Raw genomic sequence first — 21,951 nt, forward strand, 5'->3', positions numbered from 1 at the left:
TCTGTCCTTAGAGAGAAGGAACTGAGGTGTTTGGGAGGGTGCACCCCTTTTTATAGAGTAGGGTGAGGACTTCACTTATGCATCAGAATGCTCATGTACACACACATCCTTCCTTCTTGTACTGCTTTTCAATGCTGTTTCACAACTTGACTCTGAATTCCACAAGTCTGAATGCACAGTGGTGCCTCTCTAAGAACAAGCTATTGGTAACCTGTCTTTCTGAGACATTTATTTTCAGTATGGAGGACAAGAATTCCATGCATCATTTTAAAACCATATTATAGGTCACATTTTGAGTCTAAATTACTTGTTCTTCCAATATTAGGAAAACAAATATAAATATTTTGCATACTGAAACGTCTAGTAGCTAAACTATTAACTCTTTATCTTTACATCTATGAAGTGTCTCATTCTGAACTCTGATCATGTGTATTTTTTTATTTTATTTTTTGGCTAGGTTACCATACGCGTAGTCCAAAGTCATAAGCAGCCTCATGCATAACTGTCCATCAGGATGGCTGTTTTCTGCTTAGTAGTATAAGTTTTGTTGATCATTGTGGAAATAAACTATATGCAGTAGTTGGCATATGGATCAACAGCCTGGGCTTTAAAAATAAATCCAATATTAAATTGGGCATAAATTTTGGTAGTACTTAAAAGTCACAGCAAAAAAAAATTAAAAAAACGCCCTAGTAATATTGGTAATTACTTTGTTCTGTGCTTTTATAGGGAAACTCTGAAAACACATTACATGAGAGCAATGTAATCATGGGGCAAATGTTAAAAAACAACAACAAAAAGCAAATTTTGAGCTTAATTTCCAAGTGGTCTCTCATAGCTGCTATGGTATTACATTTTGTGTGTGTGTGCGCGCTCTGTACTGAATACATAACCATTCTATTTCCAGTATGGCTAATGGAAAATTTGCTTTATTGAATTTTACTTGTTCTTGATACACACACTTTGCTTGTGAAATCTTATTATTATTTTTATTTTTCTAGTTGACAAATCACGACCGCCTTCATCAAGCCCTTCCAGTATAATTCGCCGCACTTCCTCACTGGATACACTTGCTGCTCCCTACCTCGCTGGACAATGGCCTCGTGATAATCATGGACAGGCTGCTCCCTGTATGAGGGACAAAGCCACGCAGGTAAGACAGTTTTGTTAGGTGGTGTATTTAAGTGTAAGAGGCTGCCTTTTTTTTTTTTTTTTTTTTCTGTATACATTCACCTTCCAAGCTCACTTCTTTGGAATTTTCCTTCCCTTCCCAAATTCCTGGAGAGAGTTTGTTTTTCTATTTATTCCCAAATTCTTTGCACCCTTGCACGCTTGTGTTCTCCCCCCCCCACCCCCTCGCATTATATCCAAATTCGTGTTATATTGGGGTAGAGATGTATGTTTGTATAGGTCTTCCCCCAAGAAATTTTCTGGGAAACCCACCTAACTTTGTCCCATAAATTCATTCTTATCTGGCACATAGTTTCATGTAGTCTTTTGAAGCTCATGACACGTCCCAGGATTTATATTGGTCATGTCTCCTCCTATAGAAATTACATATAATTCCACAATTCATGAACTTTGCATCTTAATACAATGGACTCCAAACCTACTAAAACTTAAATCAGTAAGGTTTTTCAAGTATGTTGCAGGAAATGGCTGCATCTGTCACAATAGCCTCTTTCTGTATTCAGGACAGGATTTGAATAGTATACAGTAAATAATGCCTAGGCCACATATTGAACAATGAAGATAAAACAAGCTGTTGAATAGTTGGTCATTCAGTAAGCACCGTCCATTCTGTGCACTGAATGAGGCAGATGACCTGTGGGAAAAATATGTGATCATGTAATTAAAGACAGTATCATAATGCATACACACCAGGAGGTTGAATTAAAGTTGCCCAGGCAACTTAATTCTAGTATTTCCTAACTTTTGAGTGCTTGACTATAGATTATAGTATAGTTGTTTGTGTGATATTGCAATTATTAATTGTGCAGTATTGCTTATATACCAGAATGTTTGCTTGTGGCATATCTACACTACAAACTTAAGTCGATGTAATGTTAGGTTGACTTACAGCCACCACAGTAATTACTACAGTGGTTCATGTCCATGCTGGCCTCCTTCTGTTGGTGGTGCGCATCCACTGATTTAAGAGGGACAGTGTAGGGAGCTGAGAGAGCCTGGGCTCTCAGCTCTGTGTGCAGCTCCCTGCTGGGAGCCTCCCTATCCTCCCAGACTCCCTGCTGGGAGCACGGCTTCCCCCGTGGCTTCTGTGGGGAGCTATATGCCCAGAGCCCAGGCAGAAGCCCAGCTCAGGGTGAGGAGTCCAGAGCCAGGACCCCAGCTTGGGGCAGGGAGCCCCCCACCCGCCCCAGGCTGACAGCCCTGGCTGTGAGCCAGGCTCTCTTGTCAATTTCCTGACTCTAGCACGGAGCTGTGAAATTGATAAAATGAGAGCCAATAGTTGATATAAGTAACCTGCAGTGTCTATATGGACACTGCATTTCCCGAACTACGCTGACATAAGCCTCTCATGGAGGTAGAGTTATGTCGCTGTGGTAGGGCACTTATATTGGTGGAAGCAAGGCTGTAGTGTGGAAACTGACACAATTAGGTTGATGTAAGCTGCCTTACATCAACCTAACTCAGTCGTGTAGACCAGGCCTTTAGTCACGTACTCAAGCAGTACTAGAAATGTCTGTTAACACACAGGATCAATTTTAATCCCTGGTCAGAGCGCTGAAGTGATTGGGACTTGTACCCACTTAAACCTAATGGGTCAAATTTTTTCCGTGTTTTAAGTGAAACTAAATTAGAGTTAATACTTCTGTTATAGTTGGGGGTGATAAGTGTTCATATGAAATAGGGGAGAGACCTACTATGTAGATTATAGGAGTGGCTGAGGTGACATCTTCATACTGATTACTTATAGGAATATCAAAGTTGCCATAGAGGGCTTTCATTCAGTGACTTGTGCTTTCCAGCAGTGTTTGAATCCAGAAAATCATAATTGCATGCCCTCTCTTAGCTTAGTTGCTTCTAATTTCTCTTTTTTCTTTTTTTTTTTTTTTTTTGGCAAGAATAAGCATACCCTTTTAAAATTAATCCTTTAATCTTCTTGTTACAGACAGAGAGTGCCTGGGCTGAAGAATATTTAGAAAAGAAGAAAGGATCTCACAAGCGTTCAGCATCCTGGGGCAGCACAGACCAACTCAAGGAGGTCAGGAAAGCTATTGTTTGAAATAAAGTTGGGTCAGGCTTGTTGCCTGCATATTTTATTACCATGAGGTTTGAAGAAAGTGCAAATGTTTGTGTTTAGTCTTGCCATATAAAGATTGGAGGTGGAGAAAATAGAAATACATAATGGCTGATCTGTTTTGTAACTGATAGGATCACCGTGCAAGACACCAATATTTAATGAAGTGGGGTAGGGAAAGCAATGAAAAATCGAGGAAGTATCTGTTAGCTGAGAGAGGAATTCAAATGGTAATATAATTCCCATCAAACTTAATTCTTCTTTTCGTGATGATCCAATATTGTATTCCACTGAGGGTTATGCGCCCCGAGCCGGAGCTTTTGAAAGTAGTACTGTTCGGCGGTCCGCACATGCACACTGTGCCGCATCATGGCCTTGCCTGAGGTGATAAAGGGCACGGTGGGCTGTCTACATCTCCAGTTTCTTCTCACCACCTCATGGTCCAAGCCAGAGCTTCTACTCTCCAATCGTCCTTGTGACACACTTTCTGAAACTTTTCAAAACCTATCCTTAGTACTGTTAGTAGTTTAGATTTCTTAGTGGTTCTGCATTTACTTTTTCTGTTTTCTGTTCAATTCTTCCTTTCATATCAGATTTAGGACTTGGGACACTGCTTCAGTGGTGTTTCCTGCCAACCGTTACCCCACCCCAGCATCCGGTCCTGGGTACTAGGTATGCTGAAGATGCCAGGGTTCAAAACCTGTGATTCCTGCTCCCACTCATTTTCCATCAGCAACATACACCAGCATGTACTGCTTGGGAGGAGCCCCACATTGCATCCAGGTACAGTATCTGCCTCACCTGCTCGTACTTGGGAGAACCAGATGCTCCGCCTCAGGAAACACCTTATGGCGGCTGCCATGGGATCAACATTGGATCCTGGTTGGGGAGCACCCCCTTTACATTAGCCTGAACAGGTGAAGAGCGCTCCCTCTACTGCAGAACCCTGCACTGGGGCCTTGTCATGAACCAAGGAAGCATGCACATAAGCATGGCAGTAAGTCTTCCTCCAAATCTAATGAGGACTCGGCACCATCCACGATTTCCGGCCACGAAGTATCCGTGCGTTGTAAGTCTCACAAGAATAAGAAATGGCAGGACTGATCACTAGATCCACTGGTATCGATCACAGACCCAGCGACTCTGCTGGCATCTCATGAACCATTGGTCTCCAGATAGATGCAGTTCCTGATACTGACTCCTCCAGCGAAATGGATACCATTGACCCCTGGGAGAATTGGAGGTGCCCTGGATCCCCATGAGTTATTCGCACTCCACGACCACCGATCCGGTCACCAAGTCGAAGGGACCCTTTGCCCGCTATGCTCCTGCTACCTCCTGTTCCAAGAGTCCTAATGGCACCGCCATTTGGTGAGGTTTCTGAATCCTCTGTTTTGGATGATATGGATCTCTGACCCGGTCCACCACTCCTGTTCCGGAAGCACAACTACTGGAAGGTTCCGACAACACTAGGGCACTTCCCCACCTTGCTTTGTCTGCAGAGTTTGTATCTGGCACTGTGGTCCCAAGTTGCACAACAGCAGGGTCAACTGGGTTGGCCATACTGGAGATCATGGCCACAATATTCACCCTCTGAATGGTTCCGCTCGGTCTGGGAGGGCTCCCCCACTTCATCACCACAACCCTCGTCAGGTAAGCATTCCGACATAACCCTGCACCGATTAGCCCGACTCCAACGGTACTGACAGATCCTGAGAAGCATCCCTCATCTTCCCAGGATGCAGCTGCCTCTTCAATCCCCTCCTTCCCCACAGGGTGACTATCGCCAGTTCCAGGAATTGCTGCGGAGACTAGCTAATGCCCTACACATTACCATAGAGGAGGTACTAGACAATCAGTTGTAAATTGATGGGTCTACCCTTCGAACCGCTGGCAACTTGTTCCCTGCTCTACATGTCGTACAAGGGGTGTTTCTGATAGCGATAACCTCAGCAAGGAGGATGTCTGAGCTCAAGGCCCTAACATCAGAGCCCACTGACACCGTGTTCTATAAGGACAAGGTTCAGCTCAAGTCACATCCAGCTGTCCCCCCGAAGGTTGTCTCCCAATTTCACATGAAGCAGGACATCTTCCTCCCAGTGTTCTATTCTAAGCCGCACTCAAGCGGCAGGGAGCAGAGGCTTCACTCATTGGATGTCCGCAGAGCACTAGCCTTCTACTTCGAAAGAACAAAACCATTTAGGAAGTCCATGCAACTGTTTGTGGCCATGGCAGACAAGATGAAGGGTCTTCTAGTCTCCTCCCAACGAATTTCGTTGTGGATCACGTCCTGCATCCCTGAATGCTATAACGTGGCAGAGGTGCCTGCCCCTCCGCTCACAGCACACTCTACTAGGACTCAGGCTTCTTCAGCAGTGTTCCTGGCACAGGTTCCGACCCAGGAAATATGCAGAGCGGCCATGTGGTCCTCCATACATACGTTCGCCTCACATTGTATGATTACCGAGCAGGCCAGAGACGATGTGGCCTTTGGTAGAGCAGTGCTCCAGTCAGTGGATATCTGAACTCCAACCCCGCCTCTGAATCTTAGGCTTGTGAGTCACCTGATTGGAATTGACATGAACAAGCACTCAAAGAAGAAAATTTACTCAACTTCTCCTAACTGTTGTTCTTCGAGATGTGTTGTTCACGTCCATTCCAATAACCACCCACCTTACCCCGCTGTCGGAGTAGCTGGCAAGAAGGAACTGAGGGGGTGGCGGGTTGGCAGGGCTCTATATTGAGCGCCATAAGGCACGACTCCAGGGGGTGCCCAGGTTGACCCAATGGATGCTGCTAGGGGAAAAATCTTCCAGCTGCCTTGCCATCTTTCTGGTCACTCTCTCTTCTAGACACTGCAAGCGTGAAGTGTGCGGGTCACTTTTGGGCATGTGTTTACTGCAGGCCTCACAACTTTTAAACCTGGGGAACCGCGGCATGCTGTGGCCCCAGGGAAACGATGGGGAAGGGGGAGGAACCCCAAAGAAACCTGATTGGAATGGACATGAACAATACATCTCGAAGAACAACAACAGTTACAAGAAGGTGAGTAACCATTTTTTTCTGGTCTCTCCAATTTTGGCTTCCTCTCCTCCTCTGCATGTTGAAGCAAATTCCACGCTTCGAACATTGCAAGAGCTGCTGACCCAACACAATGGCAGACTCAGATATTCCAATTCGTGCACACTTTACCTGACGGCTTGGTTTTTGGAGGAACGCTCTATGGCGGTCTGAGATGTCCTTTTAAGCAGCAGGACAGAGTCCACAAGACACTCGTATCAAGCCAAGTGGACACGCTTCACTTCCTGGGTTACCAGACAGGGCCTTGTCCCTGAAGTGGTGGGCATCCCGCTACTCCTGGAATATTTCCTTTATCTGAAAGACTCAGGACTGACCCTTAGTTCCATTAAGGTGCATGCAGCTGCCATTAGTGCCTTTCATCTGCTGGTGGACAGTCATTCAATCTTTACCCACCCATTAACTATGTAGTTCTTGAAGGGCCTCCTGTGAAAATACCCTCCCATTCAACTTATCACCCCCCAATGGAACTTAAACTAATTCTCATCTTGCTAACTACCTCATTCGGACCTATGGCCTCATGCTCGCTATCTCTCCATGAAAGTCGCCTTCCTCATTGCCATTATATCGGCTAGGAGGGTTAGCGAACTCGAGGCCATAATGGCTAACCCCTGCTTCACTACTTTCCATAAAGACAAGGGCTCTTTACGACTCCACGCCAAGTTCCTATCCAAGGTGGTTTCCCAATTCCACTTCAGATTTACTTACCTTCTTTCCCAGATCTCATGCCTCGAATGAGGAAAGAAGGCTTAACTTGTTAGATGTTCAAAGGGCATTGGCTTTTTATCCTGAACAAACAAAGACCTTCCGGAAATCTCCCAGGCTTTGTTGCCGTAGTGGAGAGAATTAAAGGACAAGCCATTTCCACCGAGAAAATCTCCAAGTGGGTCTCAGGGTGCATTATGTGTTGCTATCACTTATTGGGACGGTCCCCGCCTGAAGGGATTCGGGCCCATTCCACGAGAGCACAAGCATCAACCACAGCCGCATTCCACAACGTGTCTCTCACAGACATATTACTCCTGAGGAAATTCCGTGCCAGAAAAATAAATTCTGCAAACAATATTTTAAAATTCTGCATATTTTATTTGTCAATAAATAAATGTGGAGGGTCCAGCATGACAGTGGGGAGCACAGGCCACTGGCTGCACAGAGATGGGAGATCATGTTGCATTTTCCCCTGCCCCCAGGACATGGACTTGGCAGTGAGGTTACACCCAGCCCTGACAAAGTGCAAGGGCCGGGGCCTGCCCCAGAAACACCCCGGGGCCCTGCCCCTCCATACCAGGTACATCAAGATAGCAAGCGAGAGGGAGGGAGTCTTGCTTGAACCCCCAGCCCTGGCCCCCAATCCAGGTGTGGGGCAGGCAGGCTCAGCCTGGCAAGATCCAAATGTGGAGGGGCTTAGGGTGTGTGGGGGGGGGGGGGGGAAATCCGGGTGCGGGGTGAGAGGGTTCTGTGTGGGACAATCTGGGTGTGGGGCGGCTCCATGGGGGTCCGGGTGTGGGGGGATTCTGGATGCACAGGGGCTTGTTGGAGGGTTCTGGGTGCAGGGGCAATGGGACTCTGCGGGATGGGGGTCCAGATGAAGGTGGTTGAGGCTCAGCTGGTGGGGCGGAGGTCTGGGGCCTGGAATGGAGGTCTGGGTGTGTGGGACTCCACCGGGAGGGTCTGGGTGCTTGGGCAGTTAGGCTTGGTGGGGTGGGTGGGTTCAACTGGTTGGGGCTTAGTGGGGTGGGGGTCCAGGTGCGGGGGGCTCATCTGGGAGGTCCAGATGCAGAGAGGGTGGGGCTCATTGGGGTGGGGGTTCTAGTGTGGGTGCTCAGCGGGGGTGTGTGGAGGGGGTGAGGCTCGGCAGGGGGAATCTGGGTATGGGGGGGTCCAGATGTATGGGGGTTGGGCAGATGGTGAAGTAACCCCCCATACAGTAACCCCCCATACAGTAACCCCATCCCCCCTGGCTGAGGAGCGATGGGTGCAGGAAGCAGGGGAGAGGGGGTGCAGAGCTTCCTGCAGCCAGGGGAGGTTTCTGAGGGTGGCTCAGCCACAGCCCCGCCTTCTACTTGCAGGTGAAGAGGAAGTCGGTCCTCCCCAATCCTCAGCCCAGGCTAGTAGCTGAGCCCAATGCAAGCTAGGTGTCACCAACTGAGGCATCCCCACCATGCACCAGCACTGCCAGGGAGGAGCCTGTGACCGTTCTTGCAGCTTCCCTTTGCTTCCCTGTCAGAAGGCATTTTTCTGCAGGGAAGCAAAGAAATCTGTGGGGGACATGAATTCTGCATGTGCGCAGTGGCACAGAATTTCCCCAGGAGTAACATATGAAGTGCGGCCATGTGGAGTTCAGTACACACCTTTTCCATATACTATGCACTAGTGCAGGATTCCACGATGTATGCTTCATTTGGAGCAGCAGTCCTCCGTTCCACAGTGTCCTCGCACCATCCTCCCATATAGGTATTGCTTGTTAATTGCCCTCAGTGGAATACAATAAAGGACCATCACTGGAAGAAGAAAACAAGGTTACTTACCTGTAACTGAAGGCAGTTCACCGTACCCTTTATTGCCTCGGGTGAGACTATAATGCGGCACTACTTTCAAAAGCTCCAGCTTTGGGCATATGGTGCATGCACGTAACGCTCACTGGAATACAGATAGGAGCTATGCATCTCGAAGAACCTTCGTTTACTGGTAAGTAACCTCGTTATCTTCAGGTACTGTCATACTGGTATGTGAGAACTGGGAATACGTGCAGGTCTTCATAGAAAAATGAAAGCTAATATTTTAGTATTGTGGTGATTTATCTGTAGAGTAGCTGACTCAACATTATATCAAGTAGATTCTCATAATTAGCAGTGTTTCAGCTTTTACTTTTTTGATAATAGTCAATGTAGCAATTGAATTGAATTTGCGAAGGGAAATCTGAGACTCTTATTCTTTCCCCTGTCAGATTGCAAAATTGCGTCAGCAGTTGCAGAGAAGTAAACACAGCAGCAGGCATCATCGGGATAAAGAAAGACAGTCTCCATTCCATGGTAACCATGCAGCCATTAATCAGTGTCAGGTAAGGCTATGCCACTTCTCAGAGCATTGTGGGATATAACATAATGTTAACTCCTGTGTGTTCCAAGTAGTGATTTTTAAAGAAAAAATACTGGCATATGTTTTGAAATACTTGATTACTGCTCAATGATGTATATCTGTGAAATATCTAGAACCTTTTTGTCTTATGAGATGAAACTGATTTTCTTTAGCATGCTGAAGTGGGGTGTGTTTGTGTTTTTTCTCTAAATTAAAAAAAAATTTAAAGGGAGTTTGGTGAAGGAATATACTGATTTACAACATAATTTGTAAGGACTCTGAGGCAGAAGGATGATATAGTTAAGTTCACTGAATTAGAAGTCAATCAGTATGGATGAATTTAATCTAATTCTATGAAATAATCTTACAGGTAAAGTGATGTCTAGGGTTATGAATTTGCATATAAAAAACTGCATAGAACCAGCCTGGTGGTATAAGTGGTAGCATCTTGAGAGTGAAGTTTAGTTTCTTCTTGACTCTTGGGCACTGGGCAGTCCTGGGCTGAGTGCTATGGAGGGATCCCAGTTGTCCATCAGATAGACATGAAGGGATTAGGAGTTGATGTTGACTTCCTTTGAAAGGAGTCCCATTCAGTTACCTTTAGGTGGAAAAATGGTAGCTTGTGAGTGACTCAAGGAAGAATAGTGAATCCCCAGACACAAACTGCAGAGGAAGGATGATGATGATATATTTACAAAGCATATAATTTTTCCTCTAGAACTGTATAAAAATATCCATTCAAAAGTTCTTTACTACTTCTGTGTCACTAAATTCAACCTTGTGTTTAGGATGAAGGGAGTAGCATAGATGTCTTCCCAATAGGTGCATGTTCTTGTCTCTTATCACACTCTGATGAATTCCTATCATGATTTCTCAAAAAAACTTCTTTAAATTTTAGTTTCAGACATGTACAACCAGCTGAAGAAATTGCTTGAGTTGCAGATCATGATCTCTGCACATCTTAGATTTTCAAATCGGTTCCGTTTTGTATCTAGCAATGTGAATTTGACAAAAAGGTTCTCCTTCAGTCATGTTAATTGTTCCTAATAGAGAGTTTCCTCTGACGGGTTTTCCCCAGGGTGCCACCTGGAACCGGGGTACCACTGAGCCCCTCTGACCCCCCAGCCTGGGCTTCCCCTCACACTGTGCTGCTATGATAAGTTGCCAAGTCCTCCAAGCTTGCTCTTTCACCAGCCTACACACAGGTAGGGACACACTCAGCTGCAGAATTTACAGGCTGCTGTGATCAGCTCATCATGGGGAAGCTACAGCTAAGGAACTGCCCAGAATTATACCCAAAATCATACCGTCGTGTGCTGCACAGAGATCTGTACAGTGTAAGCTCATGAAATTTGCCCCCTCCCTCAATGTGGAGAGAGAATATACAACAGCTTTTTGCCCCAAGGTACAACTCCCACACACTGGTTTGTGATGAAGCAAAGGCAAATTTATTAACTACAAAAGATAGATTTTAAGTGATTATAAGGGGTAGCAAACAGATCAAAGCAGGCTACCTAGCAAATAAACACAAATGCAATCTGATCTTAATATACTAAAGAGATTGGATATAAGTAGCAAGTTCTCACCCTAAATGATTTAAGCCAGCTGCAGAGATTTTTAGGGGGGCGGCTGCCCTTGCTTGCAGCTTAAAAACTCCAGGTGTTCCTTTCACAGGCTAGAAATCCCTCTAGCCTGGGTCCAGCAGTTCCACCCCCAGTTCAATCTTTGTTCCTCAGCTGTTTCCAAGAGTCTCCTTTGGGCACTGTCAGTGAAGAACCACGATGATGTCACTCCCCTGCCTTAAATAGCTTTTGATACGGTGGGAACCCTTTGTCTCCAAGCTTGGTTCCGATGCGTTTCAGTGGAAAAACACTGGTATTCCAAGATGGAATCCAGTACCAGGTGATATGGTCACGTGCCCCGGTAGTGTCATAGCAGCCATGACTCGGAGGCTGTTTGTAGCATCCTCAGGATGGCTCCCCAGTGGAAGATGAGCTTCTTCTAAGACCTGTTGTTCTCCCGAATGGGTCCTTTCCAGCCAGCCATCTAGACTGACAATCTTTTGCCTAGTGGGCATACCCCAGGTGTAAACACGTTTCTAATAGATACATAGATAATATTCCTAACTTCTTGTAGTGAGGCAATTGTTACATTTATTTTAGTGATGCAAGAACAGAATGGGATTGGCTTTTTAGGTTCAATGTTGATTTGGGCCACTACTTCAGCAAACCTTTGAATTTCTAGCTATTTTTAAATTTATTTTTCTTACATGAATTTTTACTCCTGATGCAGTGGGTAGCACTGAAGGTGCTTGATGATCCCTCTTCCATTATTTGTTGTTTTGTCCTTTGGTTCTGCTGTTAATGTTGCAATGCATTTTCACTTTGGTAAGATTTACAGACCATTTTATGGTTTCTAGCTCAAATGTCTTCCCTCCCCCTGTATTTTGTTCCTATGAACACTGTTTTCTCTCCACAGTCTGCTGCCCTACCTATCTGTAAATCAAGCTAAGATGATTTGGCACCAGTTAAAGATCTGCCCCCCCATCTTTATCTTCCCCCAGCCTCAGACCTCACTACTTTATCTTCTCTCGCAGTCTCCCCACATTCATCCTTGGGATATTTGATGATCCCACTGACTTGTTTGGCTCTTACTTACTGACCTGCTTTCTTGATTTACTGCCTTGGATCAGTCTGTCCCGTTCCACACTCCCCCCCCCCCCCCAATCACTTCCTTGACATTATCTTTGACCAACAAAGAATATAAATGTAGAGAAGCATAACATACACTTACTTGGAGGTATAGGATATTGGGGTCAAAGATTTTGGACATGTTTGGGAAAAACAGAAGTAATTTCCTACACTGGCTTTCAGTTATTTTTCTTCTTATGGAAACGTCTAAATTTTTTCAAACAAGAAGGGCAGGGGTGGAAGGTGGAGAAGCAAGAGTTGAAAAAGTAATGACAACCTGAACTATGTAGCTGCTAGTGTTTTTGTTATAACATGGATGAAGATTTCCAAACTTGTGGGATCTCCTGGTGTCTTTTATGATGTGCAATCCATCTAAACTCACCACACCAGCTGATGCAGAACAGGTGCTTCATTAAATAGATTACCTCTTTTCCAGGAGAAGTAAGGAAGACAGTACACAGTTCATGTTTCTCATTCCATAATAAAAGAACTCGAGCAGGTTAGGAAAAAAAATTCAGTTTAAAATTGACCAAAATGGGGTTGGAGGGTTAGGAATCATGAGTTATTCTCTTGTATTTTGATCAGCTGTAACTGGAACACTGGGCCTAGGGGTTGTCCTTCAAGAGATCAGCACACAGCTCTATGAAGAGACTTGTTTTTGTTTTCCCTTTAACAATTACCAATTTAAACCCCTTGAAATTGGAGGAAGACCTACTAGTTGTGTTGTGGAGAGACTTTTTTCCAACTCTGGAGAGTCCAATCTAATGTGCCTGAACACTTGAAAGTGCCTCACACTTCCAATCACTGGCAAGAGCTCAATGGGAGAGAGCGCTCAGTTGCTAGGAAGAACATCCGGCAAATCCCAGAGCAGCACCATCAGTAAAAATTAGAATGAATACCAGGAGGGAGCAGGTTGATTGATTGTATGTACCACTCTCTGTATCAGATTAACAATTACAAACAGAGGAAAGCTGAAAGTAATTGGAAAGTCTTAGAATAGAAATGATGGAAAACGTCTTGAGTTTTTAAAAAAGCCCAGAAGATACATTATGTAAAACCAACCAAGTGAGCATTTGTAATGTACTAAATCTTGAAATGCAAAAAGATTAAGAGATTGACAGTAATGAAATATTTCTCTCTCAGTTTAGGCGAGGGATAGGCAACCTATGGCACGCGAGCTGATTTTCAGTGGCACTCACACTACCCGGGTCCTGGCCACCGGTCCGGGGGGCTCTGCATTTTAATTTAATTTTAAATGAAGTTTCTTAAACATTTTAAAAACCTTACTTACTTTACATACAACAATAGTTTAGTTATATATTATAGACTTATAGAAAGAGACCTTCTAAAAACATTAAAATGTATTACTGGCACACGAAACCTTAAATTAGAATGAATAAATGAAGACTCGGCACATCACTTCTGAAAGGTTGCCGATCCCTGGTTTAGGCCATTCTCTAATCAGCCTATGACTAAAGCTGCACTTGAGCAAAGGCTTCTTCAGAGCATTCCACTGATCTGTCTAGCTTATGGTTGGGGTACCAGTACCGAACCTCTTCTTGCTGTTAGAGAAGATACCACTCAGGACAGTCCCTAAAGTTCCTGCTGATGCAAGAAAAGGTCCTTCTTGAACACTGTCCCATGCCTCATCTGCAGTTACTTTGTAACATCCACACTGCAGTTTTTAATGTTTCTAACCCAGTATAGGAGAGCTGCAGAAACTTTTTGGAAAACTGCATGAATCTCCATTCTTCATGTGGAATCCCCTATGGGCTGCTGGTTCCAGGAAAATGATCTAGATTAAGCTGCAAGAAAGCTCATGTAACTCCTGTGGAAAATTTCCAAAGCAACTAGTGACTCATTTATTTTTTCCCTACTGCGGACGGTGAGAGACCAAAACAAAAAGCATAAGCAAGTATTTCCACAAAGTACATATGTCATGAACATACAGCTAAGGGTAGCATAAAATCCCTCCTTTACCTGTAAAGGGTTAAGAAGCTCAAATAACCTGGTTGTCACCTGACCAAAAGGACCAATAAGGGGAGAAGATGCTTTCAAATCTGTGGGGGAAGGTTTTTGTTTTGTCTCTCTTTGTTGTTCTCTCCGGGACAGAGAGGGACCAGGGCAGGAAAAATACATCTCCTAAAGCCATATCTGAAATAAGCATTTAAGATTACAAATTGTAAGTAATAGCAAGGAAATGCGTTAGGTTATCTTTTGTTTTAGCTTGTGAATTTTCCCTATGCTAAGAGGGAGGTTTATTCCTGTTTTTTGTAACTTTAAAGTTTTGCCTAGAGGGGAATCCTCTGTGTTTTAACTCTTACTACCCTGTAAAATTATCTTCCATCCTGATTTTACAGGGATGCTTCTTTTACTTTTTTCTTTATAATAAAGTTTTGTTTTTAAGAACCTGATTGGTTTTGAGTGTCCTAAAAACCCAAGGGTCTGGTCTGTGCTCACCTTGTTTACCTATTTGGGTGGCATATTATTCTCCAGCCTCCCCAGGAAAGGGGTTGAAGGGGCTTTGGGGGATATTTTGGAGAAACGGGAACTCCAAGTGGTCCTTTTCCTGAATCTTTGTCTAACTCACTTGGTGATGGCAGTATACTGTCCAAGGACAAGGAAGAATTTGTGCCTTGGGGAAGTTTTTAACCTAAGCTGGTAGAAATAAGCTTAGGGGGTCTTTCAGGCGGGTCCCCACATCTGTACCCTAGAGTTCAGAGTGGGGAGGGAACCTTGACAACATATACAGTGCACTCCTCTTAAATTGTTGGCCCTTCCTCCTCTGCCTCACACTCGGAACAATTTCCCTAGAAGTTGAGTTGCAGTGCTTAAAACAACTGGGACTTTCATTCTACTTGGCTGTGAGCCAAACTTGAGTTCCTTATTGGAACAAATTCCTGTATATTAATAGTTTAGTGAGGGGAATAGTGATAGTTTAGTGAGGGGTGGGGGTGGGGGAATAGCATTTAAAGACTTAAGAATTTTGCCCAGTACATGGAATTTCACTGTATCCAAGCTAACTGTGCTGTCAGTGGAGTCCCTTGAACTCTATATAGCTGCTTTGGATGCTATAGTTCTTAACTATTTCAAATACAATAATTTACTTCCTTTTAAATTAAGATAATTATGATCTCAGTGTAGAAAATAAATGTTAGAAATTATGGTAATTTCATAATAATGAAATGATTCAATGCTTTTTCAGTTTTCTGTACAAAATTAGTACAGATAATGTGTAGATCTGTCCAAACTAAGAAAGCATTTCCAACACCCTAAAGTGAACTAATAAAGTTTTGAAAACTAATAATTGTCTCAAACAAGCCATTTAGTACATTAAAAATTCAAAAGTGGGCCTCTGAGAGGATGTAGGTAAGAGTTCAAGGACATTGAAATTTAAAACAAAAATAGCATTAGTATGATGAATGCTGATATACATAAATAAGGTGTCCTTAATACTTTAGATTGATTTTTTTATTTCAATGGAATTAAATAAGCCAGTCTTTTGGTAAATATGAATGATTTAAAAATCACTCATTATCAGTGTGTTTGGGAAGTTGTTCCATTATCAGTGTGGTTTAACTTTTTTCCTTCCCTCTTTTGAGAAGAGTTGTTGCTCCCCTCTCCCGCTTTACTGTTTTAAAAACCTATGACAGGATTTAAAAACCAAGAGTTACAATGTACAGTAGGTAATGTATAGTTACAGAAGAAAATGGCGACATCATAAATTTATAAAGTTGGACCCTGATTTGAGTTATATAAGGTACAACTCTAAGAATATATTACATTTCAGTACATATACCTTAGTGTGTCTACGCTGCACACTAAGCATGGACTCTGACTCAGTTTTGAGCCCAAGCCACCCTTCTGTCCACACACAAATCAGTCTGACTCAAGTCAGCAAGCACTTAAGACTTGGGTCCTAGGACACTGCTGGGGGGTCAGAGCCAGTGTCGTCCTGCTGTGACTCGGGTCCAAGCCCTTTCATTTTGCACTATGGATGCAGGTCAAGCTACATACTGGAGTCAGAAAGTCAGGGTAGTGCAGTATGGACACATTAGCATGGCTGTGAGACCTGGGTCCAGCAACTGTAAACCTGGGTTTACAGTACAGTGTGAATGGAGAGGGGTAACTAGTGGTGTTCCCCAAGGGTCAGTCCTAGGACTAATCCTATTCAACTTATTCATAAATGATCTGGAGAAAAGGGTAAAAAGTGAGGTGGCAAATTTTGCAGATGATACTAAACTGCTCAAGATAGTAAAGAGCAAAGCAGACTGTGAAGAACTTCAAAAAGATCTCACAAAACTAAGTGATTGGGCAACAAAATGGCAAATGAAATTTAATGTAGATAAATGTAAAGTAATGCACATTGGAAAAAATAACCCTAACTATACATACAATATGATGGGAGCTAATTTAACTACAACAAATCAGGAAAAAGATCTTGGAGTCATCGTGGATAGTTCTCTGAAGATGTCCACGCAGTGTGCAGAGGCGGTCAAAAAAGCAAACAGGATGTTAGGAATCATTAAAAAGGGGATAAAGAATAAGATGGAGAATATATTATTGCCCTTCTATAAATCGATGGTACGCCCACATCTTAAATACTGCGTACAGATGTGGGCTCTTCATCTCAAAAAAGATATACTGGCACTAGAAAAGGTTCCGAGAAGGGCAACTAAAATGATTAGGGGTTTGGAAAGAGTCCCATATGAGGAGAGATTAAAGAGGCTAGGAATTTTCAGCTTGGAAAAGAGGAGACTAAGGAGGGATATGATAGAGGTATATAAAATTATGAGTGATGTGGAGAAAGTAAATAAGGAAAAGTTATTTACTTATTCCCATAATACAAGAACTAGGGGTCACCAAATGAAATAAATAGGCAGCAGGTTTAAAACAAATAAAAGGAAGTTCTTCTTCACACAGCACACAGTCAACTTGTGGAACTTCTTGCCTGAGGAGGTTGTGAAAGCAAGGACTAGAAAAGCGTTTAAAAGAGAACTGGATAAATTCATGGAGGTTAAGTCCATTAATGGCTATTAGCCACGATGGGTAAGGAATGGTGTCCACAGACCTGGGCATAGCATGCAATACAGACATATCCTTTAAGGGCAGATTCTGCTCTCTACTCACAGTATTTCAAGGAACCATTATGCTGTGTTACAGGAAGATGGGTGCCTAGATTGGTTCTGCCTGTAGCAGGAAGGGGAGGGACTGGAAATCACAGCCCTGGTGGCCAGTTTGGCCATAGTTTCTTTTTGTTTCCACCAAGAGCTATATTGATAGCCCTCATCCTCAAAAAAGTCCATCATGAGATGAAACTCCCTACCCCCCCCTTGACTCTCTGGGAGCAGCTACAACCTTCCTTGTTAAGTATTAGGTGTGATGCTGGTCCAGTCTTACCACTGCTGTTTAGGCGGTGGAGACAATCCTGTCTGTTTCTGAAACGTGCAGATATCTGAAATCTTCAAGGCAACTACATGGAGCAATCCACTTGTGTTTGTCAAGCATGGATTGGATTTAGCTGCTAGACTGGATACCAAATTTGAGAGAGTAGTGCTCCAATCTCTATTCAATTGATGTGACTTATTCCCACCTTCCTGAGAAATACTGCTTATCAGCCACCTACAATGGGATCCACACTGACACTTGAAGAGAGAATGGTTAATTAGCCCTAGAGAAACTGCGTTTCTTTGAGAAGTTGTAGTCCATGTGGATCCCTGCCCTGCCCTCCATCTCCACTTTTTGGAGTGCACAGCAGACACAGGTTTCAAACTGCAACTTGAGGGAGTGCTGAGGCTAGTCTTCCCTTTATGTTCCTCACATGGGAGCATGAGGAGGGTCAGGGTGCATGCTGATGGATACTGCTACTTAGAAAAGATTACAAGCTTGTGTGCATGGGGCTATATGCACCTACAATGTAATTCACATTCACTACAACTTCTCAAAGAGCGACAGTTACTGTGGAGTAAATAACCATTTGTTATTGGTGTTTCCTCTCTTCTCTGTTTCCTTCATCTGCTATTCAACTTTACCACTTAGTTCAAAAAAACACTAATGCTTAAATCAGCCTTCCACCTCTCATGTTAAGTCCCTTCCCTCTGCTCCAAATCTTCTTTCCCTTATCCCATCGATAGGTGTCGGGTCACTGTGCAAGCATCAGCCATCTTCGTCTGTCTGAGGTGACACTAAGATTCACCTCCTTCCCATCTGCTTAGATGCAATCCATCCATCGCTTCCTCAGCTTTCTTCAGGGTCTCATTCCTACCACCCTCTTCTTCCATGCTGTCTTTGCCAGGTCTCCTTCCTTCATTCTCTGTATGTATCTGAACCAGCAAAGTCATGGTTCCTGGATTTTATTTACCACATCATGAACTTTGACTTTCATCTTAATACTTTCATTTTGAAATCTATTTGTGTAACGCCTCTTATGGGGCAAAGATGCCTCATCTCAAACACATGAAGGTGTTGAACTACCATCTCTGTATCACTAATGTTTCTGCACCATATAGCATTGCATGCCATTGTTACATACAGTTGGGCTTTTAGTCTCAGTGGCATACACTTGTCCTACGCAATCCCTGATATCATATTTGATGCTCGTTCAGCACTCCCCAGTCTGCACTGTATCTCATGTTCAAACACATGGTCTTCTGTAACCCAACCGCCAAGGTACTTGAACTGGTCAGTCTGATTTAGTCTCATTCCATTAATCACTGTGTCCAGTTTCTTGTAGCATCTCTTCTGACCTAAATGACCTCAGTCTGTCGTGCTCATTTTCGTTCCATGCCTACTCAGCTGATCACACTACTGGTTTAATATTTCCTCTAGGTCATATTTTGAGGATGCCGTTTTTGCTATGTCATCTGCATATAGCAGCTTCTCACCTTTTCCTACTAACATTGTTCATCAATATGATAAACAGCAGCAGACTGAGAGCCAAACCCAGTGCAATCTCACTTTCAAAAGGGTGTGTCATTCCAAACCATGTTCAGATAATTGTTTTGGTGATCTATCTAAGGCATTCACCATAGTTAAGTCCTCAGACTCTCCATCTTTCCTCAGCACTGGTCTGAGAATCCTTCTATGAGCCTTCTTGTATATCTTTCTAGGTCTATAAAAGCCCAGAAGCTATCTTCTTGGTCCCTTAGCCATTTTTCTATTCCTTGCTGAATTAAAAACATTGTCTCTGTGGTTCCTCGTCCTTTCCTAAAGCTGATCTGCTGTTCTTTGAGGTGGGGTTCCATTATTCTCCTAATCCTATAATCTCTAAGATGTGTTCCAGTAACTTCAGCCCTGCGACAATAGCTTTATCCCTTGATAGTTTCCACATTCCTGGATGCTTCCTTTCTTATCTGTTGGGACCAAGAGAGACTTGCACCAGTCTTCGTGAATTCTCTTGTCTTGCCATACGGCTTTAACCCGTGGGGTCCCCAAACTGTGGTGCACGCCCACAAGGGGGATGTGGAGGAACGTTTTTTTGGGGGGGGGGTGCAGCAGGCACCGGGCCAGCCCCCACAGGGGGCGGGGAGGGAGCACCACCCAGCCCCACTCTGTTCTGGCCCCAATCCCACCCCCAGCCAAGGCCCCGGCTTCCACTCTCGGGCGCAGTCCCGTCTTCGGCCTCCAGTCCCATTCCTGACCCCAGCTCCCAGGGGAGGGGGGGGTGCAGACAGATTACATTACGGGTAAGGGGGGGTGCGACATAGAAAGTTTGGGGATCACTGCTTTAACCACTCTGCTGGTCCATCTTATGCCTTTCTCACTCCCAAACTTCCACGAGGTCTGCCGTCACTTCATCAGGTCCCGCTGCCTTTGTTCTCTGGACTGCATTTGTCATCTCTTCCTCTGTTATGTCATGACCCCACATTAAGGTCACATGTTGGCAACACCACCCTAATGAGGATTACTTTAAGAGACTCTAAAAGTATTGTCTGGCTACACTGGAAGAAGGATAGGAAACACTGGATGTGGTTTAATTAGGCCACAATTTTATTCTTAAATTTCTGGGAGTACCCAGTGGATAAAAGTGTACAGTGCAGGTAATTCCATAATCATTTCAATGTATACACAGAAGTTTTCATCAGTCCTCTCATTTACCGATCTTGGTCCCCGGCCAACGTGTTGCTGACACTTCACCATCTCCCTCCCTTCCCCCCTCTCCCCCCCGGTCGAATGAGGATTAAGGGGAGGCTATGGGGGGGGGGGGGACTGATGCAGCAGGTAGACATAAGAGCCCCAACTCCCCGCCCCCATTTCTACTCCTTTAAGGAATACCTCCTTTAAATCCTTTACCAATCCATGTAATGTGATCACTGTATCCCTTCCCTATGGAGTACCTGCACTGGACATCCACCCCACATTTACATAATGAGTTGCGGCATCATAGCCTAACTCCAGTTTCATGTTTGCCCAACTAAGCCCCTCAACCTAACCTGCTGTGGGGAAGGCGAAAAAAAAACCCACCTTCGCCTTGGCCAATCTGGCACTAAGGGTAAAAATCCCTTTACAGCCTTCCCCCCTCCCCCTCCACAAAAAGAAAGGAGCGACTAGTGCAATGCCCATAGCAGATCCTGACAAACCCAGTGTAACACCACTCCCGAGGGTGGGTGCTGCTCCACCTGGTCCAGGTGAAAGAGGGCTTTTCCTGCAACGGCATGTATTGCAGGGGGGAGGACCTGTAGCTGCCATCAAAAGTAGCTCTGTGGTGCTCTAGCCCTTAAAGTGGCACACACTTTTTCCAACAAGCCAGACAATGGACCCCACCACTTAATGAGATTATTTTAATTTCTCTGGCACTTGTTTACTAGTACTCTCCCCAATCATTTACAAGTGACGTTATAATACTTTCCTTTTGTGTCTCATTTTTGCAGTGCTGTAGATATTTTTGCCAGCCAACTATGGGTAGTGTACAAACTTTCTTCTAAATCCATCCTTTAAAATGCACATATTTTGTGATACATTTCTAGTGATCTCCAAAATTTCTATGCATTCTTGTATTTGTACTGTTGTCTTGTATTTGTCCAAGTAAGATTATAAGCTTTTTGAGACTGGAGCACTGTCTCCCTTTAAAATAAATAAATAAATAAAAATAGTGCAATAATTGTTGGCTCTCCAGAAAAATGTGAATATGTGAGGTCTGAAAAAAGAGTACTTTAGATGGGCATTCCATGTCTTCATATCTAATATGTGGTGAGGAAACAAAACATAGACTTGTATTTATGTAATTTTTTTCTTCACCAGTTGTACTAACTCAGTGTAAATTTAAAGTAACCTTCTGGAGGTACTTTTTAAGGAGAAAAAATAATTTCCTTTGCTAAACGAAACTACCTTACAATTTCAGCAAGGCTATGAATATACAGTAAGTGAAATGCAGATGGAGTGGAATTGAGTTATTTAAACTACATTTTAAAAAATACTGTTAAAATAACATTGTTTCCAAAGTAGAGCACTCACAAATCCAGGAAATCCCAGGTGGAGAGCAGGAAGGTATCTCTGAGGAAAATTTACTTCTCCAAATGGAAAATTTCTTAATATGGGCTATGGTGATTTTTATTATTATTACAAAAGGTTTTTCTTCCTTTATTCCTTAATAACAATAAGCATTCAAGGTTAGCTTTCCTGTGTTGCGGAACAACGTGGGAGCTGGAGGCAGACTGGGTAGTGGTCAGGGAAAGACTTTTCAAGATTAGGCAGCTGTTTAGAAATTGTCTAGTTAATAGTTTTTCTCCTGTTGCATATAAACTTGCAAAATCATCTCAGAACATCTGTTTTTCATCTAAAGGCACATCTTTCGTCTTAACAAAACTAAGTTTGTGCTTTGTTTTGATAAAAATTCTTTCAGTG

General features: G+C 43.7%; 1 protein-coding gene across 1 annotated transcript in view; it reads left to right on the plus strand.

Annotated features, from left to right (window-relative positions):
• The window catches only part of FAM117B (family with sequence similarity 117 member B), a 78,692-nt gene that overhangs the window by 32,743 nt on the left and 23,998 nt on the right, over positions 1–21,951 (plus strand). Inside the window, exons 2-4 of the mRNA XM_024217735.2 lie at positions 1,002–1,153; positions 3,134–3,226; positions 9,288–9,401. Of these exons, the coding sequence (XP_024073503.1) occupies positions 1,002–1,153; positions 3,134–3,226; positions 9,288–9,401 (359 nt within the window). The remainder of the gene's footprint in view (positions 1–1,001; positions 1,154–3,133; positions 3,227–9,287; positions 9,402–21,951) is intronic.

This window comes from Terrapene carolina, unplaced genomic scaffold (genome assembly GCF_002925995.2).
Source record: "Terrapene carolina triunguis isolate 2854851 unplaced genomic scaffold, T_m_triunguis-2.0 Scaffold62, whole genome shotgun sequence".
Taxonomy (NCBI): domain Eukaryota; kingdom Metazoa; phylum Chordata; order Testudines; family Emydidae; genus Terrapene; species Terrapene triunguis.